At 41.2% G+C, this 18,136-nt stretch overlaps 1 protein-coding gene across 1 annotated transcript in view; it reads left to right on the plus strand.

Moving 5' to 3' along the window:
• The window catches only part of LOC136841137 (uncharacterized), a 128,104-nt gene that overhangs the window by 74,817 nt on the left and 35,151 nt on the right, over positions 1 to 18,136 (plus strand). Inside the window, exons 17-28 of the mRNA XM_067108182.1 lie at positions 2,194 to 2,371; positions 2,940 to 3,122; positions 4,046 to 4,289; positions 5,587 to 5,794; positions 6,131 to 6,358; positions 6,644 to 6,765; positions 7,298 to 7,682; positions 8,140 to 8,325; positions 9,344 to 9,518; positions 10,424 to 10,604; positions 11,324 to 11,496; positions 11,916 to 11,987. Of these exons, the coding sequence (XP_066964283.1) occupies positions 2,194 to 2,371; positions 2,940 to 3,122; positions 4,046 to 4,289; positions 5,587 to 5,794; positions 6,131 to 6,358; positions 6,644 to 6,765; positions 7,298 to 7,682; positions 8,140 to 8,325; positions 9,344 to 9,518; positions 10,424 to 10,604; positions 11,324 to 11,496; positions 11,916 to 11,987 (2,335 nt within the window). The remainder of the gene's footprint in view (positions 1 to 2,193; positions 2,372 to 2,939; positions 3,123 to 4,045; positions 4,290 to 5,586; positions 5,795 to 6,130; positions 6,359 to 6,643; positions 6,766 to 7,297; positions 7,683 to 8,139; positions 8,326 to 9,343; positions 9,519 to 10,423; positions 10,605 to 11,323; positions 11,497 to 11,915; positions 11,988 to 18,136) is intronic.

The raw sequence follows: 18,136 nt of genomic DNA on the forward strand, positions 1-18,136 counted from the left end.
CCAGTTCCAGTTCCACACTGGAGATATGCCTAAGAATAAGCTTGACCCTTTCCTTGCCCTGGATAATGGATGTTGTTTTAAAAGTAAAACAACGATCCGTCGGTTTGTGGTTGTTTCACGGTTCAGTGACCACAACTTAGAGAGAGAGAGAGAGAGAGAGAGAGAGAGAGAGAGAGAGAGAGAGAGAGAGAGAGGCACGGGCAAAGGTCACAGCTTGATTATACGTATTATCAGATTTCTGTCACTTGTCACTCGTAACAGAGGTATTCCCACTTTCTTTGATTACCGTAATACACACTTGTTTATAACGTAAAGCCCCCAGGGACGTGATTTACGCACATACTCATACATGTATGTATATGAGGGCAAAGCCTTTTCATGAAAACCCCTCATTTATCAAAGGTAAAATATTACACAGATATTTTTATCTGGCCTTCGAGTCAAGCCTTTTAGATTTTCTAACACATTTTGTATCATTACAAGTGCAGCAAAGAGCAACAATGTGATTTTCGTATTCTTTCGTTATTTGTACTGACACATTCTTAGGAATGCCTGGACGAAAATGATTCCCTCGCACGACCCTGTAATTTGCCTGTATGTTTTGGAGTTACAGAATAAACTGTAGAGTTCAGTGGAGTTGAAATACCGTATCTGATTGTATGCATGCTTGATTTACAAGTACACACACACGGCAGGTATAATCAGTGAATGGCTGAGTTCACACACGGGAGTGACAAAACCACAGGGCTAATTACTCGAAATACAACAAGGACCTGTCACTCAATTTTTGGACATGGGTGCTGTATAATTTACACATACATCATTTCCAGAGTGACTGGAAGCAGTCTGATTATCTAGTTCGCTTGTAAGGACTCTGGACTTATTTTGGCAGATAATTTGTATAGTGTTAAAAACAAGTACAGTAGCACCTCAATTTACAGATGCTTTTGAGGTCTGGCCTTTCTGATAAGTAACAAAGTCCGTTAAGTAACAAATTCCGTTAAGTAACATAGTCTGTTAAATTGAAAATTCCATTAGGTAACAATGTCCGTTAAGTAACAATGTCCGTTAAGTAACAAAGTCCGTAAAGTAACAACGTCCGTTAAGAAACAAAGTCCATTAAGTAACAAAGTCCGTTAAGTTGAAAATTCCGTTAAGTAACAACGTCCGTTAAGTAACAGTCCGTTAAGTAACAACGTCCGTTAAGTAATAGTCAGTTAAGTAACAAAGTCCGTTAAGTAACAGTCCATTAAGTAACAGTCTGTTGAGTAACAGCGGCCGTTAAGTTGAAGATTCCGTTAAGTAACAATGTCCGTTAAGTAACAAAGTCCGTTAAGTGACAAAGTCCGTTAAATGACAAAGTCCATTAAGTAACAAAGTCCAGTATGTAACAAAGTCTGTTAAATAAAAGTCCGTTAAGTAACAGTCCGTTAAGTAACATGCCCATTGAGTTGAAAATTCTGTTGAGTAACAACGTCCGTTAAGCAAAAAAGTCTGTTAAGTAACAGTTCGTTAAGTAACAAAGTCTGTTAAGTAACAACGTCCATTAAGTAACAGTTCGTTAAGTAACAATGTCCGCTTAGTAACAGTCCGTTAAGTAACAAAGTCTATTGAGCAACAACATCTGTTAAGTAATGTCCGTTAAGTTGAAAATTCCGTTAAGTAACAACGTCCGTTAATAACAAATTCCGTTAAGTAACAAAGTCCACTAAGTAACAGTCTGCTCTTAAATACGCTGTAGATTTCTGATATTTAACAGCAATTCCACATAAGTTCCTAACCTAAACTAAAGTGTAATTTACACCTGACATTCAATTTGAGATATATTTAAGATTATGTTATATCTAGAAATAGTCATAATATGGTAGCTGGTAAGTACAGAAGTCCTCTAAGTTTAGGTCCATTAAATTGAGGTGTTACTCTAAACTGTTTTCTTGATTTCTCTACCACGAATGCTTTGGATAAACTAGTGGACTTTGATGTCATTTTTGAATTAAGTCTTAGTATAAATATCTCTAAGGTTGCTTGAGCACAAAAATAAGAAAATCTTATTTCACTGTCCTAATTAGAATGATGGCCAAAGAGTGTTTACAATGAGTAAGGCTTGACCTGAAGGTCATATACACACACGTACATTATTCCTTATATTTCCTATTAATCCTTTGATCAACAACTTCCCTTTGCCATGAGCAGTTCGACGTCCAGAACTTCACCACCGATTTTGGGACGTGGTACAAAGGTAACAAGAAGAAAGACAACTGGGAGGAGATTTCTAGGACGACCACCTTGAACACCAGATCCTTCCTTCGTTACGTCCCCAGAGAAGGAGCCTATGATTTTGGTTACGATTACCTGTTGCTAAAGGAAAGAGGTTTGTCGAATTTTAATGTTGTTTCTGTTTCTTGGGTTCTGTGGTATTCTTGAAGTGCTTTAAAAGTGAACTTTATGAAGTCAGAGTTATCTACTTTAGTAAGAATTTTTGTAAGTGTTTTTCAACAGAGCAATTTTGGGGAGTCTGGGTGCTCATTCTATCTACGATTTATTGCAGAGGTTTCATGTTTATACAGTAATTATATATATGAATCATGACAACTGTTACTGCTAATATTTTATTAATACTTATACGGACTGTAACTTGCATATTTACAAAGGCGCTCAAAAACTGCCATTTTCATAAAATGAATGAAATCAAATAAATCTTAGCTAGTCTGAAATGAAAGAGATGCGTTATAGTAGTGCTAAGTATTTAATTTTTTATTTAGTTAACCTTGGGTTTTTTACTCTTTAACTTTCAGAGTTATTCATTTATGCTAATTATAGGTGCAATAGTAAATCGTGTCTCTTTCGACAGGTTGGTTTATATACACTAGCTTTCTTCACTCAGAGTGTATATTTATGTACTGTATATTTGTTAAGTATCTGTCATCTTGTTCTCTCAGGCTCAGACATAATCCGCAAAGTGGTTCAGCTCCTGGCACCTGAAAAGCCGAAATTGATGGTGAGGGTCCTACAGCCGAAGGTGATGACGAGGGAGGAACAGTATTTGATGTTTGCCCTGCCAGACCTGGTGAGCGTCACGGTAGATGACGATGAATACTGGAGGGTTTGGCTGAAAACCTTGGGTAAGGGCCTTCGTTTCGATTGGGAGAATGTTGTGAGTAAGCTTTTTTTGGTTGGTTGAATGTTGTGAGTAAGCGTTTTTGGTTGGCAGAATTCTGTAAGCTTTTTTTTTATTTGGTTTGCAAAATGCTGTGAGTAAGCTTTTCTTTGGTTTGCAGAATGCTGTAGGTAACCTTTTTTTGGTAGGCAGAATGCTGTGAGTAAGCTTTTTTGGTTGGCAGAATACTGTGAGTAAACTTTTATTTTAGTTGGCAGTATGTGGTAAGTTTTTTTTGGTGGTTGTAGAATACTGAGTTTGAGTGTAAGTGTTCTGTTTGGCAGAATGTTGTGAATTCTCCTCAGCTGACAAAATGCTGAATGAGCTTTTTCAGTTTGTATAATGCTGTAATGTAATGTAAATGTCGGTAAAATGCTGTAAGTCGGCTTAGATGCTGGAATGATGTGAATAAGCTTTTTTTTTTAGCTTGGTAGAATGTTGTGATTAACCTTTGTAGTTAGTGGGATGCTTTAGAAAGTTTATGAGTGTCAGTAGAATGCTTACTGTTAGAGGAACTTTTTGGGTGGTAGAATGTTGTATGAGTTCCATTTAGTCCTTCTTGTAATCCTTTGCATAAACTTCTCCAGCATGTAAAATATTTTTCAAAGTAAATTTGTGTGGTTAATGGAGTTTGGTAACACCTTTTTGGTTACTGGGGTGACACAAGTCAGTTTCTCTTTTTAATTGAATGACCTTGGGCTGTTTGAACAGCTGTTTGTTTTGACTATTTAAATACTGAATTGGGCTACCCGGAACTGAGGGTACTCTCGATTATAAGACCAGAAGATTATTAGATTAACCTAATATCTCTTACCTGAGGCAATACTATATACTGTACAGTACAGGTATTCTAGCATAAAGTCTTCCTGACTGATTCGTTCGTTGTAGAACTTCCGAAGGTGGCATCTGAGCAAGGCCTTCTAGATTACTCCCATGATGCTGTTGTGTCCTTAGTGAACGCACTGACTATGCCAGGATATGATCCGACGCAAAAGGCCGGCGGCAAAGGTATGCCGATCAAGAGGATTCCAATTGAAAGTGAAGGAACGGGAGTCAGAATAGCTCTGAAGACACCAGCCACTTTGGACAAGCTGAGGGCCGGCCTGGCTTATTCTACTGATAATGGTAAAACGTGAGTATCTTGCTTTCGCTGATTTTTTGTCAAACTAATGGCCTTGTCTAGCTAGCATAGTGTTGGCAGAAACAGGCAGCAAGGGTGTGGATGGTAAGTGAAAGGAAAAAAAATGGAATTTGATCTTGAAGTAGTGATAGGCCAGCCCTTGAAAGGTAGAAATCAATAATAATGAGAGAAAACAAAGGTAAGGAGACAATTTCAAATCTTGGAAGAAAAGGGAAACAAAGTTACGTAAATGGAAAATCTGTGCATTACAAACTTTCATAGAGTAACCTAGGTACACGGTCGGTTGATAAAAGATAGAGGCATTGCATTGGCCTCTAAATAGGTTGACATAAAAATGAGTCAAAACTTTTCTTGAGGCACTATTATCAAGATCATAGCTGAATAGTAATTATGCATGGACAGTAGAAGAAGCAGAATGGACAAGGCGAGAGATAAAGAAAAAAAAAAAAAGATAGGTGAAAGAACAGAACCCTATGGTATACCAAGAGGTATGCTGAAGGGGACATACATAATATGGAAAATAAAGAAAATGGAATTTCAAGATGATAATACAGAAAGATGTAATGAAGGCTGTTCCTGTATCTTTGTTAAAGGTATGTGATTGCCTCAAACAACTTGATGAATTTTATTGTAAATTAGATTTCATGGTAAGACAGAGAAGATTAAAATGGAATGGTTATGCAAGAGGTCAGAAGGGTACTGACTAGTAGATTACTTATAAGTATATAGCTGTTGTATCAGTCCTAGTTCCTTTTGGCTTAAATTTTGTGTAAGTTTCTCTCAGTGTTGATAAGGGTCTAGCTCAGACACATTCCTTTATATTGGGTGGCTTATTCTCTGTGTACCACATAGGAGAATACAGTCTTGTAATCATAAGCATAACCTCTTGAAAACATTCATGAAAAGCTCATGTTCAGTTGAATAAATCTGTTTTAAATCTATTTTTACTTGAACAGTAACATTATTTTTATTTGGTAAGAATCCACAAACCATGGGAATAACAAACATATTTTAATTCAATAACAACTTACATTAATTTGGCTGAAACCACGTGTTCATTAGAAAAATTATTATTTGGGTAACATCCCATGTTATTGGAAAACTGATCTGTGTTCATTGAATTTAGTTATCTTGAGTTAAAGCTATATTATAGTCGAATACTCTTTCAGTTGAATAACTGGTCTGGATAACTCAAGCCCAAAATGTGCATCACAACATCCTTTTGATTTGAATAACAAACACATACAGTAATTGTTTGCATGACAAGTTTTTGTTTGTATTTGTACAGCTGGGAGTTGATGGACCCACTACACTCAGCAGATATACCACTCAGGTCACCCAAAGATGCGGAATTTGTTAAGATTCGGTTCTATCCAGTTGTTGATGCATGGGGAAACGTTTCCTTCGTTATTTCAAGCTACTCTAGCACTGGAGCTCCTAAAAAGGATGATGGAAAGATGGCCCAGATGAAGGAATATCAGGAGATTATGCTAGAGGTTAGAACCATTAAAGTTGTGTGTTTTATACATCTGTTCTTTTTGTGATTGTACGTGTTCTTTGTAAGTAGTTTATTAGTTTATACAGTACTGTGTTTACTGTGCTAAGTCGTGTCTGTATTGTATAGAAGTTAATGATTATTCTGAATATTTTGTGAGTTAGGGCACATTTATATTTGATGAGATCTTATTGGAAGGAAAGGAGTGTTTATTGGACTGCTCTTTTGAGTGTGAACTCAGTTTTGAATCCATGTCAGCTTCCTTTACTAATTCCTTCTATCACCCCTTTGAATGATTTCCTAAAACATTTTTGCTCATTTTCCTTTTCAATTACAGATTCAGTCTGTCAATGATGCCCCAGTCTCAAAGAAGATAGTCGACCTCACAAAAGTCCCTACTCTGTCTGTGGGGAAACCCAATAACGGAGCCCCTGTAGAGACTTATGCAAGTATATTCTATGAGGACTCTGATCAAAAGAGCATTGGTCTGTGCATACTACAAGCATCAGGAGGGACTCTGGGTTCTTGGCAATACTCAGTTGATAATGGAACAACTTTTGTGACTGTAAGTCGTGATTTTTCCTTTAAAATCGATATGGTCCATGTTCAGTGAGCTGTGTAATATATTTTTGCAGCAGCAACAACGAAAAGTGCTACTTACTTTACTACTACACAAGAACTTTATAGTAGATTACCTGAATTCTGAAATGCTTTATAGCTGACAAAACAAAAAATTATTTCAGTTTTAGACATGCTCTCCGTAAGGACTGGCTTATTTTCTTCATATATAAAAAGATTCTAAAAGAAATTGAATGTCTTTACAAATATAAAAAATTTTTCTCCTTATTAGGTAAATAATTTGGAAAACGACGCACTACCACAAGGTCTTGGAGTGCCGTCATCCTATCAGGGGTTAATTGATCTGATAAGCCTAAAAAAACAACAGGAATGTAACATAAAGAGTGCTCTCAGGTGGGTATTTTAAAATGTTTGTTTGTTGTAGATTTCAGGTAGTGTGAAAAATTAGTTTTAATGGTTTCTAAAGGAATATTGTATTTTATATACTGTACCTTGTGCAAAATTTCATAAAAGAAAAAATCTATTATCTTTCAGATTTTATTTTTATTTATTCGTTTTTATTTCTATTATTTATTTCTTTGGTTTTATTTGTATATTATGCATGTAGTGTTGGTTAAATCACTTGCTTGGTGCCTCACATACAGTATATGCTCAGATCTCTGGGTAGATAGATACAGTATTGTAGATTCATAAAATTATGCCTGTATATAAGTACTGTACATTCAGTGTATGTCTTACATGTATTTAATTTAATTTAGACTTCTTTGTTACTGCTGTGTGTTTTTGTCTATTAATGAATTGCTAGCAGAAAACAACCAAGTTTTGTGGTCTTAATGATGATAATGTTATATTCATTATCTATGTCTCATTTATATCAGATGATGCAAGTTCCTTGTAATATGTATAAAAACCATAAAAATTTCAGAGATCCGGGAATGCTAGCTTCCCTCGTGAGTGAAAGTTCGGCCAATGACTGCCTACCAAACCCAAAACACAAACTGGGCTTGGACAGTGGATCAATAGCAGCAATTGATAGTCAGTTAACTACTACAACAACAAGTCTACCAGACTATGAAGTCTTCGATGTAGCTAAGCCTCCAGGAAGCAAAACAGGAGGGGATGCTGCAGTTATCTTCCCAGTTGATAGATCGTTAAAGAGTACGGCCAGGGAAAAGCGAGAGGCTTTGAAATTTGCTCATCGGAACACCAAGGACACTCCTTATTCTGAGAGGGTTAAGCGAGGTGCAGGACAAGCCCAGTTTTCAGGTTTTGGAACAAATAACTTGAATGTCTCTACCGTCTATCCAAAGGTAATCATTTTCTTTATTTGTTATTCATCTCTTTTAGTTGGAGCTTCCTAATTTGACCTCATCTATCTTGTTTATCAGTGTTTTGACTAAAAGTATTTTGTTACATTTTGGATGAAATCTGAAACTCTTGCACAGTTCTACTGTGTATTTGTGTACAGCATTATGTGCTATATGTAGTGAAAAGTAATTATCTAGTGGTATATAAGAAAATATGAAAAATTATATAAAATAGCATATAATTAATAAAAAAATTTCATTGGCTTGCTAATTACAGGCAGTAATTACTAACCTGGGAAATATTGCACTAGAATAAATCTTGGAGTAGTATATGGTGTAAATTGATTTCTTATGGATTCATGTACTGTGTTGTATGTAAAGAAAATTAATGACATATGAGGCAATAGTAATTTGATCAATATTTTAAAGTTAACATGAATGATGTCCTTAATTGTTCTAGACCGAAGCCCTGTGCTTACCGCCAACAGCCTCACTGAGGTTCAACCCAACCAATGGAAGTTCTTGGGACAAGGAAATGGCTCTGTCTGAGACCAGACTCATGTTCACTGCTTGGGACATGAGTGACCAGCCCAAAGGGAGCAATGGAGCCATGAAGCTTAATATCAGTTTGCAATACTGCATGGAGGTTAGTGTGTCAAAACATTTCTTGGGTTAATCATGGTGTCCCTTGTTGTAGGTTTTATCTGTTTTCAGTTTTTGTTGTATAGTTTCTTGTTTATTTACTTTCAGTCCTGTGCTTTTATTTGTTTTCTAAGTTTTATTATATTTTGTTTGTTATCCACTGAGTTTTAAAGTATTCAGTATTTTGGCATCATGTAGGGAGGCAGTGCCATCAGTGTCCCTCACACGGTGCACCGTAGGCACCACTTAAGTTTCTTTGCAGTGTCCCTTTGGCCCCTAGCTGCAACCCCTTTCATTCATGTTACTTTACCTCCATTCATTTTTTCTTTCTTCCATCTTCCTTTCACCTTCTCATAACAATTGATTCATAGTGAAACTGCGAGGTTTTCCTCCTGTTACACCCTTAAAACCTTTTTGCTTTTAGTTTCCCTTGCAGCACTGAATGATGTCATAGGTCCCAGTATTTGGCCTTTGGCCTAGATATTACTGTATGTTTTATTCCTGTATTTTGTCGTTGGTTTTGCCGCTGATTCATCATTATTGTATCTTATAAAGATTTTCATTGTCCAGTCACATAGTCATGTTGACTTTTTCACTACCACAGTAACATTAATGTGTCACACATTTTCTTTGTTTTGGTGATTTTCACCCAACTGATTTCACTTCTGGCCAACTGTTAGCACATCATGAGACATATCATTTGATGGTGAATTTTTTTTATGATTTTACTACAGTATAGAGGTTAGCTTCTTGACATATCTTAAAATATAACACTTTATGGTATCATATTTTCTGTAGTTTCATTCTTTATGACCAGATGTCAAAAATATATATTTTTGTATGTTAAAGGATATTTTTTCAATAAAAATGTGAAAATTGTTCCGTACATCAAAATCTGATTATGAATACATCTTATATCCCGAGTTTGCTTTTAATTTTCATCCAGATGTCACTGAAAGTATCACCTGTGACTAATTAAATTTATAAAAGAATTGCTAAACTGCAGAAAGCTTTTATTACAGACTGGCTCATGTACCAATGGCAGCGTGTCTTTGTCACCAGCTATTGTGTCAGCAGAGTGGTCAGACTGCACCGGAAACAAGGTGTCTTCTGGGATGCCAAAGACAATTGATGCTTGCGGTGTCTGTGGTGGTGACGGAACTTCTTGTAAAGACTGCAATGGAGACTTGAATGGGAGTAAGTTCATAAATGTTTGCGTTCAAAGGGTACAGTTAGGGTGGTGTGTGGGATTCTCGAATTGTTCAAGACTATTGAGAGTCTGCTTAAAGAGTGTCAGGAATCCTCAAATTTTCAAAACATTCAGAGCATTAAAGAAGAGTACGATTATGAGATAGAAATGTGTTTGCATAATTTATAATGATGCAAGAGAAGAACAAGCAGTTGGATTGCTTCATCAGCAGCCAAGTTCTTAACTTGTGCATGACACAAATTAACTTAATATCAGGTAGCAAAGTATGTGTACTGGCATCTATGTATTTTTTTCTTCCAAGAACAGCTGCTGTTTTGTTGTTCAGCCCAATACTTTTGTTGTGAGGACAACATGATTATTCAGTAGCTGGCAAAGTTCACTTTTATAGGAAATGTTCTTTGTTTTCATTGAATTATAGAATGATACTTACTCATAGCGGTTTAAGCCCAAATGGTATATGAAGATGTAAATTATGAGATATAAAGCTTTCAAGATGACAGCACTTGAAAAATCTTAATTTTTGCCTACTGAAGAACTTGTGTAGAACAGAAGTCTGGCCAATTTGTAAAATGTTACCTCAAGTAATGCACACCTGAAATGAATCACGATCATTATTCTGTAACATACCTGTATCAGTATTTTGAACATAACTGATGTTAAAATAAAAGTGACTGTCTTTTGAACTTTATTGATTTCATAGGTTGTATTATCAACTAACCTTTCATTATTATGTATTTATTGCTTGGTCATATGTTTATAAAAATGGTAACTCCTTTGAGGACTCAACAGCGACTACCAAAAATAGGTTTTTCCTACGTCAAAATCTGTTGTTTATTTAAGTACTGGAAATGTAATGTGGGTCTCACTAAATGACATTGAAATTGCTTTCCAGCTGCTGAATACGACTGCGACATTTGCATCAAAGGAAATACAGGGAGGAAGAGCGGAAGAGACTGTGCTGGAAAATGTGGGAATGAAAACATTCGTAATAACGATAACATCTGTGTTCCAAAGAATAATCCTAATATTACCTATTGTGATGGGGCACAAAATTCAGGGGCAATTGAGAATAAGTGAGTAAAATAGGGTTCAAATTTTTTTGTACAGGAGAAGAAAGCTTATGATTAACTTGAGTGATTTCTTATTATGGTGACCTATTTAAAAAAAGTTCAGATTTGGCTTTGAACATTTTATTCTGACCCATGAAAATATATGATTATGACCAGGTTTCACCTGTTTGTACTTTTTTTGATAACAGATGTAGTTAGTCATAATTAATTCCATGTGATTACCAAGTTATTAATAATTTCCTCATATAGTGACATGAATTGTTCATGAAATTTAAATACTAATTAGTTACCACTTTGCATAATATACAATTTCTGGATCGGGGTCCCGTGTCACCCGGTGAAATAGTCCATTCAGCACTTATGCGGCTAGTGTTGCCTTGTATACAGTCCGCGAGTAGTGCATGGGCTTGTATCGGCACCTCTCTCGTTGGGACTTTTGACATTGGGAATCTCTATAGGATAAGGTTCCGTGTTTTTGTAGTTCACCCTTTTCCATACACGACTCCATCTAGTGGAGCTCGCTCTGGGGGTAGTAACTCCAGCATTTCATTTAGCTTTCTCTGGTATCTAGCAACGGAATTACCTAGAAATAAGTGCTGAATGGACTATTTCACCGGGTGACACGGGCCCCTCTCCAGAAATAGATTTTTCCTTTGTCAAAATCCTTTTTCTAGATAATTATGTCTCTGTGAAAACTTTGTAACACTTGTGATTCTTCCCAGATGTGGAGTTTGTGTCTTGGGAACAACAGGCAAGCCAGAGAATACTGGAGTGGATGAGTGTGGAGAATGTGGCAAGGAAAACAAATGCTTTGGCTGCGATGGGAAGCCGAACTCAGGATTCGAGGTTGATCTTTGTGGGAAATGTCTCTCCGCCAATGACCCATCGATTAATGGTACAGTAGTAGAGGAAGGATATAATTATACAGTCTTTTCCTTACACCAGTGTGATATATGTAATGTTTCATGAATACTCTATTTATAAACATCTTCCCTGTAGGGGGGTACTATAGTGCCATCAGGCATTACTAAGGGCTCCTTGCAACATCCCATTGGCCCCTACCTGCGACCCATTTAATTTCTTTTAGTGTACCTCCATTCATATTCTCTCTCTTCCATATTATTTTCACCCTCTCCTAACTATTGTTTAATGGGGCAGCTGTGAGGTTTTCTGCTTGTTACGTCTTTAAAACCTTTTAACTCTCAATTTCCTTTTCAGTGCTGAATGACCTCATAGGTCGCAGTGTTTGGCCTTTGGCCTAACTTTTATATTCCAGTTCCAATAGACAAATCTAATTCTGTCTTATATCTTCAGATTGCCAGTCGGTTGGAAAAGTCAAACCTTTACTCCTCGATGCAGGAATTGCAAAATCTCTGCAAAATAATGGTAAGTTTTATTTTAGTCATTGTTATTAAGTAGAGAAATTAGGGTATGGCAAGTATTTAATTGTAATTATATTTAATATTCATGGTTAAAGTTACAATACAGTAGATGAAATACAAAGATAGGATTGAGAAAACAAGATTGAAGATGTACTTTGAATGATTAATTTTCTGAGTCCAGTCCCGTGTCAGCCGGTGAAATTCCATTACAGCACGAATTTCTAGGTATAACAATGCTAGATATACCAGAGAAAAAGAGCTTTCAGGAAAGCTGGGGTTACTACCCCCAGTCGACCGTCTTTTAGAAGACGTCGGTATAATGAAGGGTGAGTGAAATACCACTACCACGGAAATATACTCGAAAGACCTCTCCTTATCAAAACCCCCGTAAAAGAGCGGTGAGCCGTTACAGCTCCCACACTCTACACCCGCCAGGACGGCGACACCAGCGCCACCTGCTTCATTCCATTTTCTAGCACGTGATTCGTTCGCTTCTTTTGTGTGCTCGTCCCTATTTTGGATTTATTTTTCTTCATCTACGATGGCTTCGAGCACCTTTTCCATCTCTAAGTTAAGTACCATCTTCTTGTGGGGCTTTTGATCTATTGTTGGCTGTTTTGGTCTCGTATTTTCATAAATATTGAGATCTTCGTATGACGCCACGGCGTCCCCTTTCAGCCATGGCGAGCGCGAGGCGACTCCTTCTGTTCTTTCGGTCGGAGTTTTCTCCCAGTCGCTATATATTTATTTAGATTTTTGCCCTTGACTTCCTTCCTGGTGGTTCCGTGCGATGGCTCTCCCTCCACTTTGTTTTTTTGTTTTGCATAGGAGTTGCCCCATCCTGTACCCCCCCCACCAGGTCGGGTTCCTTTTCATTTAGTCTCATAGGCTATTATGTTATTATTGAAGATGGTGCTCTTAAATTGAGTTAATGTTTTTAGTTTTATTTGTTTTTGGTTGTGTAGTTTGCCTCTGATGAGACCTATAAATGTTTTGAATTACTCTCGTGGTAGGCTACACTTCCTGTGAACATAATTTTATTTTCTGTGATGGTCATAGTGTAGGCTCCATCCCTTGCCCTGGGTGTGGAGATCAGGTTGAGGGAGTTTTGTTGCTGTTCCTCAGGGTCCGTTTGTGGGTCAGAGTGAGCCCCTTAGTCCTCTTCCCCCAATTTCGGAGGAATCGAGTTCTTTGGACGTGTTCCTCTAGGCTATTCGCCTTCTTATCCCCTGATCGTTCCCTGCTGGCTCTCGGCACAAAATTTTTCTCCCTGTTGGTTACTCCTCTCCCTTTTCACCCCTCTCTCCCTCCTAACCTATACTAGGTTTGGATTTATTAGGCTACGCCTAGGAGATGTTGGGCTTTGGGCTGTGTAGCTCCCTGGAGTAGGCTTCCCTTCCAAGTTCCTTGGGAAGGAAGGTTGCAGTTGAGCGGGTATCATGTTCTCCTTGTCTCCTCTCCCCTTCTAGTAGCCTACTCCTCTCCACTACCCCCTCAGCCTTGCGACTCGTGCGGGTGACGCTAGATGGCGTTTTCTCCGAGTCAGGGACTTCTCCTATTGGTTGAGAGATTCGCTCCCTCCCATGTCGTCCCCAGCTTCGCTGTGGTGGGGTGGGTGGTTCGTTTGCTCGAGCGTGTTCGGATCCTGTCTCGCCTCTCGTCTCCCCATCGGGCTGCGAAGTTTGGGTTTAGGTGTGGCCCCGCCGTATATTATGGACATTGTTCCTTTACCCATTCGCTTCTCCGGCGGGGAGATAGGTGTGAAATGGTTCCATGTAATGCTAGTATTCGGACCCCGGAGGGTTACCATCATTATTAATTTTGTTTATTGTTATTATTATTATAATTTATTGTTATTATTATTATTATTTTGTTTTACCATTTACGTGATTCCGGTCCCACACCTGGGGGCTCCGCCGTTATTTTTCTGGCAGCCCTTAAGGTTGGTTCCTGGTTTCTCGTTCCTTCATTCCCCGGAGCCCTCCGGGGTATGAATCCTTAAACTTCCGCTCGTTGCATTTAAAGCTTATTGGCCCAGTTTTTATTTGGTAGTTCTTCTACACCGGAGTATTCCGGTTGTAGTTGAGTTTCCCGGCCTTGCCGGCTTTATTTTGCTTAGAGTGTGAGGTTCATGTACTGTTACTTTTACAGACTGTGCGTTGTGAGGAGCCGGGGTGTACCGCCTCCCTTCAACAACCCTACGGGCACGTAGTGTGTCGGACCCACGCGGGTTGTGCGGTCCGGCTAGACGACCTGGTTGTTTGGCACCCCGATGGCTGTGAGGTTTGCTTCGCTCTTTCCTCAACCATCCAAGACGAGTCGGTAAGTGAAAGTCTTCTTTCCTCCGGTCCATGCTCCTCATACGTTACGTTGATTATATCTTCCGTCGGTCTTTGCATTCCGGACTAACCACAGGTTTCCTTGCAGGCGGATGAAAATTCCAAGAAGTCTGCCTTGGAATCCCTCCGGGCCTGGGTGGCTGGGTTCGGCAGAAATGTTCCGTCGGGGAAGCCCTACGTCCTCGACGCCAGGTTGAGGGATCTGCTTTACCCCGGCGCACGGGTGGCCGCAGCAGTTCCGGAAGAACTTGCCACCCCTATTATCCAGCAGATCCTCGATGCGACCCAGCCACCTCAAGTGGACATTTTGTACGCCGAGGTCTCGGAGGATGTTGCCGCACTAAATCTCGACTTGGAACCTGAATACGGAGCAGGACCAGGTGGTAAGTGGAGAGGTAAGTGAGGAGGTTGGGGCGGAGCCCACTCTTTGTTTAACTCCCTGATTCATCTATGTCATCTTTTTCAGGTTTTGTGAAGTCTTCTTCTTTTGGGTGTAGAGCTCAGTCTGCTATCCCAAGTTGAAGACTTCATGGAAAAGCCCGAAAGGGCTATAAGTCCTGCGTCTTCTGAAGAACGTGCCCTACGTCGAAGGCCTAGGTCCCAGGACCGATGGCCTCCCGGGATGAATCTAGCCTCCTCCAGCAGGGCGGTAAAGAGGGCACAAAGCCAAGCCCTCCTCCCCAGCCTCTTTTGGCCTTTGAGGCCTGGCCAATGAACTGTACAAACAGTTCACGCAGGATCTGGACTCGAGGTTTGAGAAGATCTCGAAAAGTTTGCCACTTATGACAGGTGTACTGGAAGGTTTGGCTCGTAACCTAAAGCCGAACCGCGTACTCTATCCCCGACACTGCGGACCTCCCGCCGTTTGATGTCGAAACCCTTGGCGGTTCGCACTCCGGGCCATCAACATGATGGCAAACTCACAGCAAACGGTCTGGGCACGAGACGGTTTGGAGGGTTGAGTTCTTCCCCCGATCTCACCACACATATCCACCAGCTACGTGGGGCTTACCGGGGAAAGCCTGGATTACGATCGAACAAGGTTCTAGGGGGAAACTGTCATCATCTAGAACCAAGCCCAGTCGGCTCTCCTACGCACTCTGGCAGATGGCAGGCAGTGAACACAAAATTGGCCCTTTCAGGAGCAGACCGCGATGTTCACCTAGGTGAAAGATCTTCCCACTCCTTGTATGGATAAAATTGCTCTAGCCACGACCCGGCATGCCTCGATGGGGACACTTTCCTCAATTGAAACAGACCCTACTTCCCTGGTATTCCCAGGAGTAACGAGTTCCTGGTGGATGCCCGTCCACTTTCACTGTAAACTAAGCTGGACCCTCTTTGCGCTTCCACGCAGTTTAGTAGGCAACTCCCTAAGCTGCGGAATCTTTGTTAAAGGCGGGTTGGGGCCAGGACTAAGTTAGCCGGTCCTTGAGCTCGGCTGTCTTACGAACTTCTACGTCCCGCTCGGACGGACCCTTTCAGGTCTGGCTAAGTCTTTCCTGGCGGCCTTCCAGGCGTTAGACTTGCATGAGTTTATTATGGCTAAGCTGGAATGTAGAAAGTTTATTTTACTGACCTACAATCCGCCACGAGCCTAACAAGCTCATTAAAGTTCATTCTGAGGACCCTAACCTCTTCCTGATGGAGAGTTACATCCGTCATGTCGAGCTACACGGGCCAATCAAGTCTTCATCGGTGAGAATTCCCGCCTGGCGCAAGACCCCAGATCAACCGGCCCCAGGCGAGAGGAGGAAAAAAGGTTCAGGGAGGCATAAGAGGCCTCATCAGGCGATGGTTCAAGCCGTCGGTCTCGGCAGTGGCTGGCCATCTACCTCTGAGTCCCAACCCCAGCCAGTATGTTTTGGTTCAACCAGCGGCGCCCTCTATGTATCCTCACCAGCATACAGCCCACATATGAAGGTCGTGGATTTTTGCAGCCTCAACAGGGTGGCAAGGGAGGAAGGGGCAAAGCCCCTACAGAGAAAATCAACACCACCCCAAGGGAGGTCGTGGTAGAACAAACCACTCCTCCCACTGAGAAAACGCAGAGTGGCGGTCGCCTGTATTGGTTCAGGGACCAGTTGGACCTTCAGCCCGTGGGCACACAGCATTGTGTCCCAAGGACTGGGGTGGGTGGATCAAAATCCTCCCCCTCCAAACAGATTTTACCAGCCACCCACATCAATCCTGCAGGATTATGTAAAAGGATTGCTCAACAAACGAGCAATAAAGAAAGCAAGGCACCTAAAATTTCAAGGCAGGCTATTCACTGTTCCAAAAAAGGCTCGATCAGCTAAGAGTGATCCTGGATCTGTACGTCACAAATCTCTACATAAAAATGCGACAAGTTTCGCATGCCGGTAGCTCAGGTCCGGACTCTACTTCCGCGTGGAGCAATCACCCTCTATCGATCTTTCGGACGCTTATTATCGTCCAGTTGCGGCGGAACTTCTCTCAGTTCCTCAGTTTTTCAAACTCAGGAACCAGCCTACTCCTTCAGAGTCATGCCCTTCGGTCTGAACATTGCTGGATATTCACCAAGCTGGCGAGATGCAGTGATACAGCACTCCAGTCCCAAGATCTCCTAACGGCGTACCTGGACGACTGGATAATCTGGGCTCAACTGTGCCGGAGTGTCAGAAAGCCGTCCATAGTCCGCAATTTCCTAGAGTCATTGGGTTTTCAGCTGAACAGGAGGAGTCACGCCTGACTCCGGAGTCTCAGTTTCAGTGGCTGGGTCTTCCAGTGGACCTGTCCTCCCACACACGTTGTCTCTCCCTCTTCAGAGGAAGGGATAGTCTCTCACCAGAAGGTTTCTCAAAAATCAGTCAGCATCCACTGCCAGTCCCAGGGGAAAGGGTCCTCAGGTCTCTCAGTTTGCTTCAATAACAGACCTGCTCTTAGCCAAGTTAAAGGACATAAACAGGGGTGTCGGCGGGCGAGCAAACACCAAGCTCAGGGACAGGGTCTCCTCTATCCCTCCCGGATCTTAAAGACAAAGGCTTCGGCCTTGGACCACAGTCGAGCCTGTCAAAGCAGTTTCCACTTCAGTTTCCCCCTCCCGGCACTAGTTATCCACACAGGAACGCTTCTCCAAAGCGGCTGGGGGAATATTCACCAAAACAAAAGTACGGGAACGTGGTCCACAATGTTTCAGCAGTTCCATATAAACACCCTGGAAGCCATGGCGGTCTTTCTGGCCTGAAGAAAATCCGCCCTCCAGTCGGATTCATATCAGGTTGGTGCTAGACAGCGCAGTGGTGGTTCATTGCATCAACAGGGGCGGCTCCAAATCGGGTCGGGTAAACCAGAAGTAATGGTAGCTATCTTCTCCCTGGCGAACAAGCACGGTTGGCACCTGTCAGCCACCCACCTGGCAGGCGTCCCGGAACGTGGTGGCGGATTCTCTGTCAGGACTACTCCGTTGGGGCGGGTGGTCCCTGGATCGGAGATCTTTTCAGTGGGTTTTGCCGCCAGGTTCCGGGACTCCAAGTGGATCTGTTCGCAACGGAGGAAACAGCTTCAAGCTCCCCTGTTACGTAGCCCCAACCTGGACCCTCCGAGGCGTTCGCCACAGACGCAATGACAGTAGATTGGAACAGTTGGGAAGGATTTATCTGTTCCACTCCAATAAATTTGCTGCTGAAGTTTACACAAACTGAGGACATTCAGATGTCAGCAAAGCTCTGGTAGCCCCTATTGGCAGAGCAATTCCCTCAGCTTCAGGAACTGGGCTTACGGAGTCTTCGGATTCCCAAGCCCATTCTGACAGAACAGTACAAAAAGACTGCATGTCTTCAGCTTCCTCAAG

This window comes from Macrobrachium rosenbergii, chromosome 8, assembly GCF_040412425.1.
Source record: "Macrobrachium rosenbergii isolate ZJJX-2024 chromosome 8, ASM4041242v1, whole genome shotgun sequence".
In the NCBI taxonomy this organism is placed as follows: domain Eukaryota; kingdom Metazoa; phylum Arthropoda; class Malacostraca; order Decapoda; family Palaemonidae; genus Macrobrachium; species Macrobrachium rosenbergii.